This window comes from Pantherophis guttatus, chromosome 7 (genome assembly GCF_059756535.1).
Source record: "Pantherophis guttatus breed Tessera chromosome 7, ASM5975653v1, whole genome shotgun sequence".
In the NCBI taxonomy this organism is placed as follows: Eukaryota; Metazoa; Chordata; class Lepidosauria; order Squamata; family Colubridae; genus Pantherophis; species Pantherophis guttatus.
This window is the reverse complement of record NC_142069.1, coordinates 38221647-38241895: the sequence shown is the minus strand read 5'-3', so window position 1 is coordinate 38241895 and position 20249 is coordinate 38221647. Positions and strand designations below refer to the sequence as shown.

The 20249-nt window shown below is 36.6% G+C and overlaps 2 protein-coding genes across 4 annotated transcripts in view; one reads left to right on the top strand and one right to left on the bottom strand.

Moving 5' to 3' along the window:
• Positions 1 to 14528, top strand: part of PLEKHG7 (pleckstrin homology and RhoGEF domain containing G7) — a 43021-nt gene extending 28493 nt beyond the window's left edge. The window contains exons 12-17 of the mRNA XM_087874013.1: positions 1884 to 1999; positions 2684 to 2777; positions 3755 to 3834; positions 6553 to 6703; positions 11410 to 11507; positions 13202 to 14528. Coding sequence (XP_087730139.1) covers positions 1884 to 1999; positions 2684 to 2777; positions 3755 to 3834; positions 6553 to 6703; positions 11410 to 11507; positions 13202 to 13309 — 647 coding nt within the window. The 3' untranslated portion in view covers positions 13310 to 14528. The remainder of the gene's footprint in view (positions 1 to 1883; positions 2000 to 2683; positions 2778 to 3754; positions 3835 to 6552; positions 6704 to 11409; positions 11508 to 13201) is intronic.
• A 5188-nt stretch (positions 14529 to 19716) lies between these two features.
• EEA1 (early endosome antigen 1) overlaps positions 19717 to 20249 on the bottom strand; it is a 52746-nt gene continuing 52213 nt past the window's right edge. For all 3 annotated transcript variants that reach the window (XM_060694629.2, XM_087874010.1, XM_087874012.1), the window contains exon 29: positions 19717 to 19888. In XM_060694629.2, coding sequence (XP_060550612.1) covers positions 19766 to 19888 — 123 coding nt within the window. In that variant the 3' untranslated portion in view covers positions 19717 to 19765. The remainder of the gene's footprint in view (positions 19889 to 20249) is intronic.

The following is a 20249-nucleotide window of genomic DNA, read 5'->3' as shown; positions in this document are numbered from 1 at the left end:
AATGAACATTTCTCATTGAAATCTTTAGGCAAGGTAAACAAATACCTTGGTGTCCAAATTAATAAGACAAAAAGGGGATTCAAACTTACCCAGAGAGATAAGATCATAGATCTTTTAAATAAATGCAACTTAAACAATGCCAAGCCTTGTGATACCCCTATGCAAACTGACTTTCTAAGGAATTCTGATGAATCTTCTCCCGAGTTCAAGGACAATACATTTTATAGATCAATCATAGGTTCACTCCTTTACATATCTAATTGGACTAGACCGGACATCGCTTTACCACTCAATTTATTATCTAGGCATGTCAGCAAACCAACAATGTACCACTGGGAAGCTGTTAAAAGAATTTTAAGATATTTAAAAAGTACACTAGACTTTTGTTTAATGTTAGAACCTAATGATATTAAAGAACCAAAGCTTACGTGTTATGCAGATGCAGATTGGGCTGGAGACACCTCATGCAGAAAAAGCACATCCGGTTATGTATTCCTCTTAAATGACTGTCCAGTTTACTGGTACACTGGTAAACAAGAACTAGTGGCTACTTCAACAACAGAAGCGGAATATGTTTGTTTATCCAAGGCCGCAAATAATCTTGTATGGTTTAATGATTTAATTTCAGATGTCTGGAAAAAACCTGCTCTGCCTTTTGTTATGCATGAAGACAATAAAGCAGCCATTGAAATATCTAGATCTGATGCCATTGGACAAAGATCCAGACATATAGATATAAAATTTAAACATGTGAGACAATTATCTCAGGATGGATTTATTAAAGCAGTGCACTGCGACACTTCAGAACAATTAGCTGATATATTAACGAAGCCTTTACCTTCTAAACAGCATAAATACTTAACCTCAAAGTTGTATGTTTTGTATTGTCCTGAATCTGAATGTAACTGGTGTTGTGTAACGAATCGGCATTTAGAGGGGGATTTGTCAGATATAAATGCCTTATTCTCCAATGTGTAAATAGTGTACAGACAGGGTATCAGGGGTTAACTTATTCTTCACTTCTTAATGTATTCATAATTCACCACTCCCACATATAGCTCCACCCATTGTATATATAAGGAGCTACCTACACCATTTCCCTCGCTTCTATCTGTGAATATTCAGTGAATATAGAATGCCTAATGTAAATAAAAGAATATATAGTTAAATCTTTAACTCTCCTTGATCTTATTGAGTCTGATCCTGAAAATATTGCAACACGCATGTCCCCACCCATAATTCAATGTACCCTGCCCCCCACACACATGCACACACAACCCCGCTGCATGACCCCCGCTTTTGGCACGCAATAGTACAGTGGGCCCAGTAGGCCTGTTTTTCACCCTCCCCAGGCTCCAGAGGTTTTCTTGGACCCTGGGGAAAGCAAAAACAACCTTTCCCACACACACACACACACACACCCCAGAGGCCCTCCAGAGGCTGGAAATGGCTCATTTCCTGACTTCCAGTGGGTCCGGGATGCCCATTTTTCACTCTCCCCAGGCTGGGGAGGTCCCCAGTGGGACTGGAAGTCCCGAAAATCAGCTGACCAGCATGCATATGCACACTGGAGCTGAGCTAAGGCAATGCTCACATGTCCACAGATATGGATATGGGAACCTTTTTGTTCTGAAAATTAATGTACACATTATTTAATATTACTATTAGTAGTAGTATTGGACAAACTTACTGAAAAAAAATCAACCTATTCCAATTAAAATAAGCACAAGAAACTAAAAATCTGACAATTCCGTTTTAGGGTGTGTGTGTGTAAACATTCACTACTTTGTGTAAAGATTGCTAATGATCATAGTTTGCCACTATAAATGTTTATAGAGATATTATCAGTCATCAAGTCTTGACTTTCTGTTGCATATTTTTAGGGGATTTGGAAGGTAAAGTGAAATGGTTGGATAATTTTCAGAAATTTAAACAGCTTCAGGAAATTATAATTTGGCCTTCACTTTGGGATCAAGACAAGAGACAGTTTGTTCCTGAGGTATGCAATTTATTGATTATCACAGAAAATTTTATAGTATAGTCTTTAATCTTTCTCACCTAAGAATTGTCATATAAATGAAGTAAAAAATTCTAACCATTATCACATAGTGTGCATATTCCACCTTCATGGCAGGTAGATCACAATATTCAGACACAATATTGAATATGAAAGATTACCATCTGTTGATTATTTGTTTCAAATGATGTATCACAGTATGAACTATGAAGGTTGAAGGGTCTCCAGGCAAGTATGGCCTTGGAAACTCTTAAAACGAAAATCTTGTATTTTCACCCCTTCAGTCCCTCCCCCATGTTCCAGTTGCTCTTTTATAACATTTTTTTAATGTTTGAATATGGTATATCATAGTTATACTCAGCATTTTCATTTCTTTGGCCAGCCTCCAAGAGAAGAAAGCATGACCAGAAACAAATATGTGCGTGTATTGCTGAAGTCAGAATCCCTGATCTCATTAACAAAGCAGGGCTAAAGATTAGTGCTTAATAACTTTTTATTGTGAAGTTTGTACATGAGATTTTATTCTCGTAGCCCTTAACAGTATCATGGTGGGTCAGTTTGTTTTTTATTGACATCTACTTGTTATTTATTTTCTTTACATTTTCAAATAAAAATTCACTTATCTACTAAGTGGCCTTTTCTGGCTTCCTTTTCCCCCATCTTAAGCCTCTCAAGTACATGCTAAGAGATAATCCACATGAAAACATCTTGTCACCTACAAAGAGATCACTTGTTCTTGAAGGCCGATTGATACTTGCAGGTAAATACAATATTTCATATTTACAGGCATATTAGACAGTATGCAGGATGAAATAGCTTCCAAACCTCACGAAAGAACAGAAACAAAGTCTTAACAAAATAAGGCACAGAAAACATGTTATCCAGGTAGAATTTCTAGCTCATTTTTGTGTCCAATTCTGGATATTTACTATTTAATAAGTAAAAGTACATGACCATAGTTTGAAATCAGAGCATTAATCAAAGAAAACTAGGGCTTCCATAAATGCCACAAATGTTAAGTATTCAGAGATTTTATAAAATCAAGATAGCATCCCTCTTCATGGTTTGCAAAATCAAAGTCTATTACTTAGACATGACCAAGTGAATCTCCAACAGGTGTTCCCTTGCTTACATACAGGTATTCCCAGGATTGGTTCAGAGGTCTACTAAAGTATTAATTCTTGAGGAATTCTTTTGTTCAGCCTGTTATGGGTGCAACTGCAACTCCTTTCTCTTAGCCAGTTCTCTCCTATTATGGGACTGGGTTTTTTTCCTGATGAACAGGAGCAGTTACTGTAGAACTCTAGACTTGAAATCCATAGTGTGCCCTAAAGTTACTTCTGCTGCTACCAGTGCTTTGCAAGCATTTACATAATTCAGCCTTGTAGATACAATTGCAAGAATTTTTACATGAAGATCTATCTTTACATTGTAGTCCATACAGTACCACCGTGGCTGATATGAATGTTTAATAATTAAAATACAAATTTAATCTTTTTATACTTTTAAAGTTGTAGGGTATTAATAGGAAGGGGCTGTTTTCTTCCAATTTCCTCATACATAAAAGGATATTTTAAAATCAAAGATCTATTGGTTAGAAAACATAGATAACATACTTTTCAACTTCTTCCAAAATTTTCTGTTAGACCTGCCAAAATCAAGAAGTAGTGAGGAGCTCAGAAAATAGTTTTGTTTTTAATGTACCTGTATCATGGTTCACCTTTATTTGCTTTGCAGAATCTATGCGATTTACCGACGTCTATCTCTTCCTATTTGATGATTTGCTATTGATTACAAAACCTAACAGATATAAAAAGGTAACAAAATAAAAAAGGAAAGAAAGAGAAAAATAAAAATCAGCTGCATTTTTATACATTTTGACTTGTTGGGAACAGGAATTGTAGACAACTAGCAAAGCAACTATTTAATTATCAAAGAATTCAGAAAAGGACTATGGAGCTAAACTATGTCCTTTTGCAAAAAGCTACCTGACTTATTTTCAGAACTGTTTCATTCAGCACTTGGAATTGTGTCCCGTTTTCTTTTTTCTTCCTGAGACAGTTTCTGATAGAGAGCACATCTTGCTAACATTTACAAAGACATACCTTACCAAACAAGCCCATTGTTTGCTTATATGGAGGTATTACTTTTTGGAATGGCCCCCAACTTCTGTTGTCCATCTTAGTGCCATCCTGATCAACAACTTTCGAATCAGCAGGAACCAATCTTAAGAAGATGGAAAAATATAGATCAAAGAGATGGCAGATGGAAATAAGGAATTTGCAGCAGTCTAAACATGTCTTAGTATAAAGAAATCCCTAGAAATTGGGGAAAAACAGACCTACTGAAATGCAAAGACTCAGCTTAGCTGAGGAGGGAGGGAGGAAGCTTATCCTTGAAGATCAACTTTAAAGGAACAAAAAATACTCTTGTAAACCATACACTAAAGCCATTGGTTTATTCTTTGGTGAAAGTTAGTCTCCCAGAACAGAAGGGCTTTAAGGGTTGCCATGATACAAGGCAAGTCTTTGGAGGACCTGTAATACCTGCTTATGTCAACCATGTTTGTTTTTTGGATTTGGTTCCATACTTTCAATATCTTCTATTTCATTGTGCATAATAGTTATTACAGCTTGGCTGAAGGATATTGGATGGGAACTCCCCTTGGGTCTCTTCACAATAGGTAGTAAATACCTATTAATAACCAGAGAATGTTTCTGGCTTATGTCAAAAGCTATGCAAAGAGTGACTTGCTTCAGAAAACCACTAAGATGGGGCTAGCTGTAATCATGGTTTGTTGAACAAGGTATATTAGCCTGGTTCAAGCATAACGCTATGACAGGGCTGTCAAACTCCCAGCCCACAGGCTGGATGCATCACACGTCACATCCAGTTTAGCAAAGGGGGGAAATGTCCCAATACATCATGTGACACCACCGTGACAACATGAGTTTGACACTCCTATGCTATGATTTCTTGAGCATGATGATTCACATTTCTCATTAAGCCAAAAATAAAGAAACCCTATTATGGTTTAGCATGTTGTAGAAAGTAGACACTTGTAGTATAGCTTTTTTTTTTATTGCAAAAGTTTTACAATTACATTTTCACCCCATTTCCCCCCCCAACCCACCCCAACCTCCCCAACCACCCTAACCCTCCCAACCCCCCCCCAACCCTCCCCTCCCCCCCGGACTTCCATAGAATATAATCCATTCAAAACCCCCTTTTTATAAAACTTGAACCCCTCCATCCCCCATATAATTTTTCATCTTCACAAAACTCAAATATTTCTATCTTTATATAATACTTTCAGTGAAAAGCTATTTGATACTTCCTAGTTTGATATTTATTCTGCACATAATCTATCCACTTTTTCCACTCCCATTCATAAATCTCTTGTGAGCGATCTTTTAGATATGCTGAAATCTTTGCCATCTCTGCAAAACTGGCCATCTTCAAAGTCCATTCCTCGATAGTGGGCAAAGCTTCATTTTTCCAATATTTACCTATCAATAATCTCGCTGCTGTTATCATATACAATATCAACTTAGTTTCACCCGATGTAAAACCCTTAACTATACCCAATAAAAACAATTGTGGAGAAAATTGAATTTTTTTCTTCAAAACATTCTGCATAACCCACCAAATTATTATCCAAAAAGCCTTAACTTTCTTACAGGTCCACCAAACATGATAATATGTAGCATCTAAGCAGTCACATCTCCAACATTTTGGCTGAACATTAGGGTACATACACAATTTCTTAGGGTCTAAATGCCATCTGTAAAACATTTTATAAAAGTTTTCCCTCAAATTCTGCGACTGTGTGAATTTAACATTCTGAACCCAAATTTTTTCCCATGTTTCCAACATCACTGGTTCTACAAAATTTTGTGCCCACTTAATCATACAATCTTTAACCAACACTTGTAGTATAGCTTTTGATAGAAGCAGGAAATGGCCCTACTTATTCATATTAGTAGCTAGATTTATACATCAATTTCATATTCTTATTTCAAATAATTTTGTCTTTTCTTTTCCTTCCTCCCTCTTCTCTTTGAGCATGCCCAAACTTGTGTCAGTATGTTTCTGAGCTAGTTTCCTGTCTCCTTCCAAATTCGTTTGTTTCCTTTTCCTCCATTCCATCTGCCTCCCATTAATTGAACTATAAAGGTTAATTAAACTACAACATAAAGTAGAGGATTTAAGATGAGCTTGCTAGCTCTTCCTAAAGTTTCTATTTCAGTGGCAACTGTGGGCAACGATATCAAAATTGGCATCATTATAAAGCCCCTAGATCTTTTGAAGTATATGCACATAAATGCCAGGCCTTGCATCGCAACACTGTATCTGCAAACTTGCCATTTTTTACACTTGCCCTACTCCCACCCCCACACTACTGTTTATTCCTATTTATTTATCTCAGAGGATCCTTTTTCCTATCTCCTGCATTTAGCTACTTACCTTAATTTGAACCTTTCCTGCTTTCCCTACAACCATGGATTGTAAATATATTTTTCATTTCATTTCAGAGATTTGACTTGAGTTTAACACCTGCTTGTTCTTTCTTCAGTCTGGAGTTGCAATCTTTGCTTGAAGAAGGTGGTAACTGCATAGTACTTGGCCAGCCTATCCCATTAGATAGAATTATGGTAAAAAATATTGATTCATTCCATATCACAGGTATGTTAAATCTCTTTGCCAGAGATTTTATAAATTGTACATGTCATATACAGTATACAATAGTTTCTTGAGGGCCTGGTCATTTACATCAGCCCTCTTTAAAATATTTAGAAAACTTAAATAATGAACAGGGGTGTGAAGCTTTTCCAATAATGTCTACTTTCATTGCAAATCCTCTACAGTCATTGCATGTATGAAACAGTTTGTAAGTAATGAATAGACATCATACAATGCTGAACTACAGATGGATGTACTGTATTGTGGATTTGATTTTTAAAGTGTGCTGGGGAAGAAGCCAAAGTGATGAGACAAACCCACAATTTAGCATTGACATTGGTATTCATTGTTAAATCTAAACCATCTATTCTTACTGTACTCTTTTCATGTGAAAATGAACTTTTTGCAAAATAAATCTTATGTTATCTACTTTCAAATAAATCCAGTATGATATTTGAGTTCTCCACTTTCTATGTCCCTAACATATATTAATATGAAACTATTATTCACAACTGATAAGAGTTTTGATACCTCTATATACAATGCATCTGACTGTGATATGATTATTTTAACTCCTCAACATTTGATTAATTAAATACTACCAGTGTTATGAGCATTATAGTGATACTTCTATCACAAGAAATCATACTGTATATGTCTAAAAACAACTTCAACTCTTAAAACTGTAATCTACCATATTTTCTGGCATATAAGATGACTTTGTAACACAGGAAAATCATCTCAAAAGTCGGGGGTCGTCTTATATGCCGGGTACCCGAATCTGAGTTGCTGGCGCTGACCGATGACAGTACGGGAGCGCCGACAACATTGAGGGGAAGCTGTACTCCGAATTAGTTCCAACCTACAAGAGGCGCTCCCGTCACGTCATCAGTCAGCGCCAGCAACTCAGATTCGGGAAGCTGTGCCGATCTAGTCAAGGCTGCATGCTGCTGATGAACCCCCACTGATGGCGAGCCCCACCAGCATTCAGCAGCATGCAGCCTTGACTAGATCAGCTGAGTTGCTGGCGCTGACTGATGATGCGACGGGAGCGCTGGCAACATTGAGGGGAAGCTGTGCCCCTTCTTGCTTCTACGTCCCTTTTCTCCCACAGGCACTGCTGGGAGTTGTAGTCTAAATGCAATGTTAGAGATGGGCAGGATTGCCAATGAAACTGTACTCCTTCCCCACGAGGTATTGCTCTGCATTTCCCCACTCTTCTGGGCTCGCAGGCGAAGAGTGGGAGTGCGCAGTGCACTTTCCTGGCTTGGCGCCGATCCGGACGGCTGCAGAAGGAACTGGGCACCAGCTGTCATGTCTTTTCTGCTGTGTGGGGTTCAGCACCTGGGCGCCTGGGGTTTAAGCCTCCGGGCCGGCCCGCGCTGCTCCAGGATGTTCGCTTCGGGCTCCTTGGAATCGCCTTGGAATGCTGGAACCAGCTGGTTGCTGTGCAGAGCTTCCCCCAGGCATCCAGGGGGATATTACCAACGCTCCGACTTCCCCAGATGGGTGGGGCTCGCCATCAGTGGGGGTCAGCTGGGGAAGTCGGAGCGTCAGTAATATCCCCCTGGATGCCTGGGGGAAGCTCCGCTCAGCAACCAGCTGGTTCCAGCATTCAGCAGCATGCAGCCTTGACTAGATCGGCACAGCTTCCTGTCAATGTTGTCGGCGCTCCCATAGCATCATCAGTCAGCACCAGCAACTCAGATTCATGAAGCTGTGCCAATCTGGTCAAGGCTGCATGGGTGAAGGAAAAAAACCTGGTACAAAATAGCCCTCTTGCCACTACACGTAGCGTAGCCCATTACCTTGACAGGCAGATGTGCAGCCTGGCTCATAGGTATCTCTAGAATACAGCAACAATACATACAGTACAGAAACAGTACATACAGTACAGTATACAAATAGCTAACAGTCAAGACCCCATCATGGCACCACCAGCAAGAAGAAAGAAATATGAAGCCAGTTTTAAACTTAAAGTTGTAAACTTTGCCATGGAACATAATAACTGTGCTGCTGCAAGACAATATGGAGTAACAGAAAAGATGGTTCGGGACTGGAAAGCAAATGTAAAAGCATTAAAGAGTATGCCAAGGGGTAAGTGTGCATTAAGAAGGGGCACCCCACATTGGCCAGAACTCGAAAAACATGTAGCAGACATGGTGAATGAGCATCGCCAAAACGGTTATCTAGTGACACGAAATAAAATACGTTTGTTTGCACTTCAGTGGGCCAAATCTAACCCAGATCACAGCAACAGATTTAAGGCCACTGTATCCTGGTGTACTAGATTCTTGGAAAGGCATAATTTGGTACTGAGGCAAAAGACAAAAATTGCACAAAAATTACCTGCAGATCTTGATGCCAAAGTAAATAGTTTCCATCGATATGTAATAAAACAGCGCAATAAACATGGCTGTGCATTAAGTAGTATCGGAAATATGGATGAAACTCCAATGAATTTTGATATGATTGGAAATAAAACTGTCCATCCAAAAGGTGATAAAACAATTTTAATTAAAACAACAGGACATGAGAAGTTCAGTTTTACAGTGGTACTAGCATGCACAGCTGATGGCTCCAAACTGAGACCAATGATTATTTTTAAAAGAAAAACAATACCGAAACTAAAGTTCCCTGTTGGTTGTTTTGTACATGTGAATGAAAAAGGCTGGATGGGTGAAGAAGGGGTAAAGCTATGGCTTGATAATGTATGGAGCAGGCGACCAGGTGGACTTATTCAAAAACGTAGTCTACTGGTGTGGGATATGTTCAGGGCTCATTTAACTCCCAGCACCAAGCAAAGGCTTGCAAGAATAAACACAGATGCGGCAGTTATTCCTGCAGGATTGACATCGTTGGTACAGCCACTGGATGTGTGCCTAAACAAGCCATTTAAAGATCGCATTCGAGAACAGTGGAATGAGTGGATGGTTAGCGGTGAAAAGTCATTCACAAAAGGAGGAAACATGCGTGCTCCACAGTTGGATGTTTTGTGCAAATTTGTTATAAAAGCCTGGAATGATATTGATGCAGAAAGAGTAATCAAGTCTTTCAAGAAGTGTGGCATATCAAATTCATTAGATGGTATGGAGGACGACTACTTGTGGCAAGATGAAGAGGAAGCCGAAGCTGAGACCACACCATCTGATACGGAATTAGATCCATATGATGACTGTTTTACAAATGTATCACAAGATGTCATTGATGTACTTATGATATCAGATGACGAACAGGAGGATTTTGAAGGCTTTTAAAAGGAAACTGTCACGCCAGCCAAACCTGTAAAAATAGCTTGCAGTTATGATGGGCATTGCTGACTCGCCAGGGACTTGCCCGGCACTGGCTCTCTATTGTTATCTTCCTCCTATCATCATCAGTTCCAGTTCGGTTGACAGCTTAGAAAACAAACAGCATGGCAGCTCCCATGGGTTTATTGTCTTATCCTTCCTTTCAGCTTTAGAGTGAATTAGGAAAAGTTTAATCCAATTGCACTGTTTTATGTTTACATGTTTGATGACAAACAGCCTTATGTTTATAAGTGACAGTTTTCCTGCTAAGTACCTACATGTCATAAGCATTTTAATTAAAATTACCATATTGAAATCAAATCTGATTTTTTTAATTTTTATTTGGTGTGCGTTGGAAGAGGGGTAGTCTTATATGGCGAGTATAGCCCAAATCCTATATTTTAACAGGAAAAGTAGGGGGTCGTCTTATACGCCCAGTCGTCTTATACGCCGGAAGATATGGTATTTCTGCCTTGTATATAGAGACAGAAATATTTAAGGTCAAATATATGACATAGCAATAAGTATGCTTATAATTAAAATGGAAATGGAAATGGAAAAGCTAGCTTTCACATTCACATTTAGATTTAATATAATCTATTCTATTAATACAATCTATTATATTTGGAAATAGTAACTCAGACAGCTCTGAGATTAAATATCATCACTTATAAAAGTAGCCTTTTCTTAATATTGATAAAAATGCTAGCCCATTATTATACTATCCTCTTCACAGCAATCGAAAGGGATTCCTTTGATGATGAAGCAAGAGTAGGTATTAGCAGCAGAAGTGACATTACATGAGCAAGAACCAGTTAGGAGAAAATGGGATGTCCAAAGTGTGTGTGATATTGCATTTTAATTTCCTTGAAGAACTTTGTGCTTAGTACTCAACACTGATTTTCATGAATATTTTTGGAAATCTTGTTGTTGTTGCTGTTTTCTTACCACTTAGGGCCACTTTTTAGACTGCATTTACATCTAAACCTGAGCTATCTTTGTTTAGGAACTTACATGATAGGAATAAGACAGAGGCAAAACAATAAATGGGGGAAACCAACATTAGAGAGTAGAAACACCCATTGTCTTTGATGAGACCTATTTTTATGTATATATGTATTGCATCCTGGCATTCTCATCTCTTTCCCCCAATAAAAGACTTTAAGGAAAAAGAACCAGTTAAGAAATCTCAATGGATTAATAACTAATATTCCAAAATGGCTCCATGAAATTAACCCAAAAGTCACTGTTGCCTACTTTTATATAAAAGAAAGTTAGCTGACCACTCTATTGAAGTTATTCACTGCATGCACTGTACATCAGCAGCAGTTACATTTTCCTGTTACAAACTGAAAGGCAGTTATTTGTTGTTTATAGAGATCTGGAATAAAGCTATATCATGTTTCTCTATTTCCTTAGCTTTGGGACTACGAAATGCTTTTCTAATACAGCATGAAAATAGGTATCAACAGTGCATAGGAGCCTATTTACTTCAAGCACAAACAGAGGTATCCAAGGTAGGCATTTTTCTTTAGAAATGTTTCTTGAAAGCATAAAATGTATCCATGCTTATTGGCCTCCTTGATGGATGAAGTGGTACTTCCTGCCTTGAAAAAATTCTAGTGCTTCTCTCCTTAAGAGATGGCCCATATTTGGATCCAACAGTTTTCAGTAACTGTCATCTAGTATCCTTTCTTCTTTCTGGAAAAGGTTGTTGAGAAAATAATTGGTCTGTAGTTGATGGGAACTCTTGAGGAAATACATTATGTAGACCAGGGGTGTCAAACTCGATTTCATTGAGGGCTGCATCAGGTTTGTGTTTGATCTCAGGCAGCTGGGGTGGGTGTGGCTGGGGTGGGGTGGGTGTGGTCAGGGTGGGTGTGGCCAGCATGACATCACTTTTGTTGAGGGGGCACCTGTCATGACCCGAGTGCTCTGCCAGCGAAAACAGGCTCGAGAGCTCCATTTTTGGCTGCAACAGCCTCCTACAACCCTCTGCCAGGGAAAACAGAGCTCAGGGGGCCACGCATGGCTCTTGCACAGCCTTCCCAAGCTGCATTTTCGCTGGCAGAGGCACCGCGGGCCAGTCTTTTGCTATATTCAGGGGTGCCCCCATAGACCAGATCTAAGCACCCCATGGGCCAGATCCAGGCTGTGGACCTTGAGTTTGACACCCCTGATGTAGACCCAGTGTAGTCAGGTATGAGCCATGGTTTAGTATTGAGACAGCTTGGGTTGTCCTTGTAGATAACATTCAGAGAAAGGGTGGAAGTAGTTCATCTATCCGTGTGCTTCTTGAATTCTCAATGGTTTTTGATACTGTTGACCATGGTATTCTGACATGCGTCCCTGAGCTAGGGATGGTGAAATCATTTCTCCTCCTTTTTCTAGAGCCAGCTCCAATCAGTATTGCTTGGGGGAGAAGAAATCACTCTTGACCCCCTTTTGTAGGATGCCAGTTTTACTCTGTCCCCTTTTTCAATATCCATATGAAACTGCTAAGTTCAGTACCACCATCAATACATGGATAATGTGTAATTATATCTCCTGACCTTGGGCTGGCCAAGCTGTTAAGGTTCTGTCCCACTGGAGTCTGTGCCAGTTTGGATGGGGAGGAATTCACTCCTATAAAGACCAACTTGCTCTGAGTACTTGGGCCACTCAGATCTTGAGTTATTCATCTTTGACCTTGCATGGGATTGCACTTTCCCATGAGGATCTCAATGAGCAGGTGGCTGCTATGACCAGGATGTCCTTTACACAGCTTCATCTGGTACATCAATTATGCCATCCTAGATCAGAAAGACTGTCAGATAATCATACCCTGAATATCTCATGACTTGACTATTGTATGTTGCATGCGGGGTTGCCATTAAAGATCACTCAGAAGCTTCAATTGAGCCAGAGAAGAGTGGCATGGGCAGTGAAGACAATGTCTCAGTGTGCCATGTAGCACCTCTGCTTTATGAACTGTACTAGTTGCCTGTTTGGTTCCTGTGCAACTCAAGGAGTTGCTATTCATATAAACTCCTTTATGGTATACCACCTAATGTTTTTGTTGGTTTTTTGTTATTCTTGCTGCTTTTTTGTTCTCTTTTCTTTTCTCTTTTGGATGTTTTTATTTGTGAACTACCCAGTCATTGAAGTTAGGTGGCATACAAATTCAATAAATAGTAAAAAATTATTTAAAACGTTTGCTTTTTTTTCTCAGAAAACATGGATATCCCAGATGGAAACAACAATCACCAACTATATAAGAAGAAATAATCTTTCAAAAACTTCCTTTTTCAATACACTTGCTGAATCCTCTGAAATTTAGCTGTAACTTGTAATGTTTTTACTTTTTAAATATTTTTGAATATTTAAAGAAAATTTTTGAAATGTTTTCAAACCTTTCTGAAATGAGAGTATTTTTTTAGTTAGAACAGAGTTCAGGGGATAACTCGTATGAACATATGCAAACATCAATGTTACTACGATCTTTAGTTCATCTGCATTTATTAATAAACATAAATGGGGGGAAATCAGAATATTAAGTGCCATTAAAATAACATTCTTAACTTACCTTCGCGCTTAATTTTTCATCAAACTAACTACAATAGCATTATACTGCTTGTCAAAAAGAGAAGGCATCCCTAAGTGCATATGATCTGCCTAAAAATCAGTGACAATAAAAAAAAACCTGAAGATAACAATGATGAAGACAAAGCAGATGAACTAGTGAGAAAGAAAAAAAATTATAATATGCAATTTGACTACAAAAACTAAAAAAAAATTGTTAGAATCCATATGGTGTAGAGATTAATTTAATCATATTTATCATTTGTTATGATAAACTGGCCAACGAAGAAAAGGTACCCAGCAGAGATTTGCTGGTAGAACTTTCATCTAGGTGAAAAACCTTGATTCTACTTTTTGAGATTTTTAAATTCCAAAAAGAATGAAATGATCTAAAAGGGTGTCAAGTAAAACTCAAGAAGATAGATATTTAATAGCAGAACAAAGATCTTAAAAATTTCATATCGCTCTAGAGGCAGTGATTCTTCCTTTCTGCACTAAAGAGATACTTGGGCATAAAGGAGAAACTGAGGGCTTTTTTAAAGGGTTTGGTTTTTTTGGATAAAACTATTAGCAGATGGATTCATGATAAGGCTTTGAAATGTTTGTATCTTGGTTATCAGACACTGGAAGAACAGCTCATTTGCTAGAATTCATCTGTCATATTGATGACTGTAAAACAGAAGTGTTCTGTTGTAATGAATTAACAGGGTTTTATGGCTGCAAAGTTCTTCTGAAGCAACCATGCTAACAGAAAATGGAACAGAAATGGCACAGAATATGATTTATGTGTTTAGTAACAAATATATTACCATGAGTAAAAAGAACCTGACAGATATTTGACAACCAAGTTAACTGGAATTTCTCAAAGCCACAGGTAGAAATAACCTTATATATAGTGGCTTATATAATCTTATATAAATCAATGACTTTTGATTTATAAATTAAAATGTTGTTATTAAAGAGTTCATCAGATATTATTTATGAGTAAGTGATGTACTTGGTAGCACCTAAGTAACTTTGGCTCATTTTGAGAAGCTAAGCAAGATCCAATCAATCTGTTCTTTTGGATGAAAGGCCATTGGGAAATACCAACATTTAGGGGAGACTGAAAAGTGGGGGGGGGAGAGAAAATCTTGGATGAAGACAATGGGAAATCACTTTGGTATTCAAACCACCCATCATTTCAGACAGAATGAAAAGCTACACAAATACAGTATGTCCAAAAAGTTGTTAAGAGAGGAGCATGGCTGTTTTTAAGGTTGACTAGCAATATAGCACACATACTATTACTTGCAAAAGTAATTTGCAAAACATGCAAAATCCATTATAAATCTTCCATTATGAGAGGTCTTTTTATTTTTTTAGAATATAATGTATCACTCATTGTGTCCATTCATGCCCCTTAGCAATTAATAAAGGATGCTATGGGATGCTAGTCAAAAAATTGAGATGTTTTGGTGAAACTGCTACTAAAAATACTTTCATATGATTTGAACAACAAGACTCCGAACTAATTAACTTCCCTTATTGGCTCTCTAGTTCATAAAACACAGCCATTAAGGATATTGGTTCTACAGACTTTTATAGCAATACTAGATAACACATAACCTTTTGGATCATTGTTTCAGAGGTATTTCCTTACTGAAACAAAAGACCAAAGGAAAAAAGAGTGGATGAGAAAGCGACTTCCAATTTCCTGCCAGCTTGAGTGCATCTGACTGCTCTTTGGCAGCTGATGATGGGACTGGTCTACATGACCTGCAGAAAGCTAGGGCAGAACTGATGTTCTGAAACTCCAAGCAGCACTGAAGTGACCATAAATTTGCCAAATTTTAATCCCAGAGAAGTCATGGATCCCAGGCTTTGAATGCTTCTGTAAGTCATCTGAACTGCAAGATGGACAGCAAATAAATTTGATAAAATAACAATAAATAAATAAGTTGCCTCAAATAAGTTTGAGGTATCTTGGTTCAAAAATTGTTGCCCTGTAATGCATTGTTGCATCCAGTTATAAAGACTACAAGACACAAGAGTTTTAGTAATACACAGATTGAATTTTTTATACAAACTATTAAACCCAAAGAACTCAGTGAAAATGATAATCACTTAAAACAGCAATTTCCTAATACGGAATAAAGCAGTAAATTCAATCTTGCCACAGCCAAAATATGAAATAGTTGAAGCATTCCACTAATATGTGAATTGCAGATAAATAGGTTTGACATATACAGCAGATAGCTTTCCATACCAGGAAAAGTGTACCAAAACAGTAATTGCAAATGGTCTATTAGAAATTTCTAATTTTATTTTCAGCCCAATAATAGAATACAAAAGTAATATTTCCATAAGTATCCACCCATGGGTTTCATACAGAATTAGTGATTGTGGTGTCATTTTTCTCACTACTCAGCTTCCATCACTTTCCAAATGCAGAGTTTAGGAATTACAGTGTATACTGAACTAAACTCTTTAACATTATAAGGCACGACTACATGACTACAAGTCATAAACACACCACTCAAAGAAGGACTTAAGAGAATCCACCTGATAAAAATTGCCATGCAAGACTATCTAAAGATAATGTGAATGTAAGGATCCACTTGAAAAAGAAGTGCAATCTTATGTAGATAAAGCTACCTTAATATATGTGTAAATTTAAGATAAGCACAGAAATTCTTCAAGTCTAATTTATACAATATACAGACCCCACCCCAATAAACATTATGCACAATATTCACATCTGCGAGCAGAATAAACCAATAGTTAAAAAGAGGCCAATAGGACAATACAATTTGTGGCACACTTCCATTATAGCATAATAGCATTTGTCAATTTCTTGTCATGAGCACTGTAAATAGAGGCTAACTTAATGACATGTAAATATTAAGAGCAGCCAATGTGACACATACAGCTGATATAGATCAAACACAAATAGGAACAGTTGTATAATTTAATTTTTCTCCAACACTTACAGGTTTGTAGAATTAAAGGAACTCAAAGAGTATAGATTTATAATAACTGTAAGTTACATAAGCACACATACTGAAATATTACATTTTTGGTGAATCAAAATGTTTTAAAATTTGGCAGTAACCACAAATCAAACCTAACATCATAGTGAGGGAACCATTTTAAAATGGGCTCAAGTTGAGTGTTTTATCAAGAGGTAGTTAAAATGAAATCTTACATAGTGGCATTCTTAGATTGGGCTTTTTGTGTGTGTTTTTAAAATAATTTTATTACAAAAGTGATAAATCCTATACAAGCAGCATTTTGGATAGATTTCTATTACAAAATGTTTCTTTGTTTATTAACCTGATGTAACAATATTTTTTCTTTCTCTTTGGTGCAAAGAGTTTGGATTTAACCACATAGTACAATGTAGGTGGCATGAAAGCTATTCAAATCTGCCACACTAATCAACAACATATACTGTATTTGAAATTTATAAATTCAGAACGCCAATAACAAACTTTATTCATATGGGTTTTAAAGAGATCACAGGAGAAAAACAAATCTCTGCTGAATGGTGTTGCCTACCAGACAAACTATTTTTCTCATGACTATTTTCCTGTGGGCCTGCTATCAAATGATTATATACTGAGGCGAGCAGTTAATGTTAAATATGGACAGATTTATTCATTGTTTAACTCTTAAATGGAACTTAAAATAAACCACATCTAAGTTTTAAAGAAACAATACAAATACTAACTTTTCTGTTCTTAAGTAGGGAACTTCCTTTTCTGTTTATTGCTATGACCTGGAAATAGATCACCTAAATAAATTTTAATGTAATTTAATACGAAAACAAATGTTTATATAGGAACAATGAAAGCCACTGAGAACATGAAATGTGCAAAATTGCCAAGTCCACTTTTTCTATTCTTAAAATCAAGCAGTGCTGCTAAAGAATATGCAAACCACTTTAGTATACACTATGTATACTAAATTATGTACCTCTGGAGTACATAAAAATTATGAACTAAACACCATATGAAATTACTAGGGAATTGAATGAGCACTTAATTAAGAATGTACAATTTTGTAGACCAATTACTGCATCACTTCTTGCAAACATTTGTTCCTTCTCTTGCATATAGTGCTGGTTACACTAAAAAGTGCATAGTGCAAGTGACAATGCTATACCTTGCTCTTCCTGAGTTTTCAATGTTTAAACTATCAGATCAACCTCATTTTCTTTCTCTGGACAAGCTGAACTTTTATCCATGTGCGTGTGAATGTGTGTAAAACGTCTAGAGACTGCAATGAAAGCAAATCCCCATTTAAATGAGGAGCAGATAGTTTGCTTGTTTTTAATATCCTTTTTAAAATACTTAGAAAAAATGCAAATAACAGATACAACCTTGGAAAAGAATTCCTCCTTATTTTATACATAGGAAGCCATTTCCAAAATGACACCTGCTATAACACATACAAGCATCATCTTAAAAAAATATTACTTCCCCCCTGTGAATCAGTTTCTTTATATGTTAATTTATGAGATGAAGAGTTCCATATATAATTAATCAACTAAGCTAAATCAGAAGATAGCCCCAATAAATTCAGTTCCTAGCATGAATACTTCATATTTTATCTTTTTCCAAATTAGATTAAAGTGATAGTGAATAAAACAGGTGGATAGTATCTGAATTGTATCTCTGTTGTAGACTGTATGAATAGCTGATATAGAAAATTTGACCTCTGTACGTTATATTCATATTTGACCATTTGGACATTTTTACCTCATGCCGATTCATAATCTATTGATACAAAATTGTATAGTTCACAACTATTTTTTCTCCAGGATTTCAGACAAGAAAAAATGGTGTGTAAACCCTAGTACCGGTACCTGTGAATTTATGATTTGGAGATACAAGTAGTAGAACTAGAATATTCTACATGGAAAGCCCTCTCTGTTAATATATCTTTATTAAAGTACTTGTGTTACTTTTTTTCCTACTTCCATATTCATTTCTATGTCTACAGCTACACTCATCTCCCATGCAAACAGGTTACAAATCCAAAGAAAAGTTGATTTTAAATATTACCTTATATATATTTTACTAAACTAGATTTTACCAGTGCATTATTTTATAACACCACAGTGTGCATAGTAGTGTATGTATATCCCAATTTCAACTGAAACAAACATTGTTATCCACCTATTAGTTTAAAAACGGTAATTTTACCTAACTTTCAGATGAATAAAATATGACATTACTTTTTAATAAGCTCCATGATTAGGGAAAACAAGAGAAACTACTGAGAATTTAGGTTTCTCTTCAATCTTCAGCAGTGCCGAGTTTCATTCCAAATTTTAAGGAGGACAAAGATTTATAGTAATAATTAAAATGGGAACATGCACCCTGAATGTTCCCCTGCAATTCTTTTCATTGAAATTGTAAAATAATTAATAATTATCATAACTATGTATCTTTCAGTACCAGAATTTGCTATGCTTGGATCTTCCAGGCAATATTTCTTGTGAATAAGACAGAACAGTGCAAACATATTTAAATAGTACAAAAAATGTAAAGGAGCATAGGAATTTGCATATCAAAGATGATGTAGCCCAACTATTTTCAACAGGATGCAGCATATTCTTAGAGAAGAAATATCAGATCTACACTATAGTATTGGGATTGCTTTTCATTTTCTGTGACGTATATTGTACAGTGATACTATAGAAAAACAGCTTGACAATCTTGAGAGTTCAAGGCAGTTTCCACTAACTAGACATAATCATAAAAAGGAACTCACAATGAAAAATTAAGAAAAAAGAGGAAAAAACAATAGACACGGAAAGCTGCTTGTTTGAGGCTGTTAATACCTTATACATTTCTGAACAATCGTTAAGTTATACTTATGCAGCAATAATTGAAACACAAAATCCCTGCAAAACTGTTTAAAGGGGTTGTTTCTGAACCAACAAATTAGGATAAAAAAATACATTATAACTCCTCTATTTTAATTTTATTTACAAGTCATTGGAGACTTATAAACTTGACACAGAAGCTCTCTGACCAAAACCAAATAAGTCACAGATAATTTCAACTTCACAAGAAGTACAATTGTTTGACTTTAGCAGTTAAACACTATACTATAATTTTGCCAATTGTTACAATCGGTGCCCACCCAAAATAGTAGTCTGAGTATTGTACGAAGTGCATAACAGAAATTTTACTCTAGCATAACATGGAAGAGTTGTGAGTAATTATCCTTGTAGATCATTGAAACAAGTATCACAGACACGAACAGGTTTCTTAGAAGAAGGAGTTAAGGCATTCTTTGAGGAACACTCAGCACAGAAAATATTTCCACACTGTCTGCAGTGGTGCTGAAAAACAAAAAAAGAAAAGTTATGAACATGTGGCATATATAAACTTCATCATTGCTAAAATACAAGCTAGTATTATTATTTATTAAATTTATATCCTGCCAATCACACTATCAAAGAGTCTCTATTCCTAAACTAAGACATAAGCCATGCTTTGTTAAGCCTCAATGGCTATATTCAAAAAATACATTAAGCCAAAATTAGTTAAATCACATCACATTAAGGCTTGAATGCTTGCTTTTCAAATCATGACTAAACATCAAACATAAAACCATACATGGATATTTTTGATGCAACAATTAGCTTTGGTTTAGGATAAATAATAATTGAATATAGTTTGCAAGGAAAGTAAAGGTGAGCA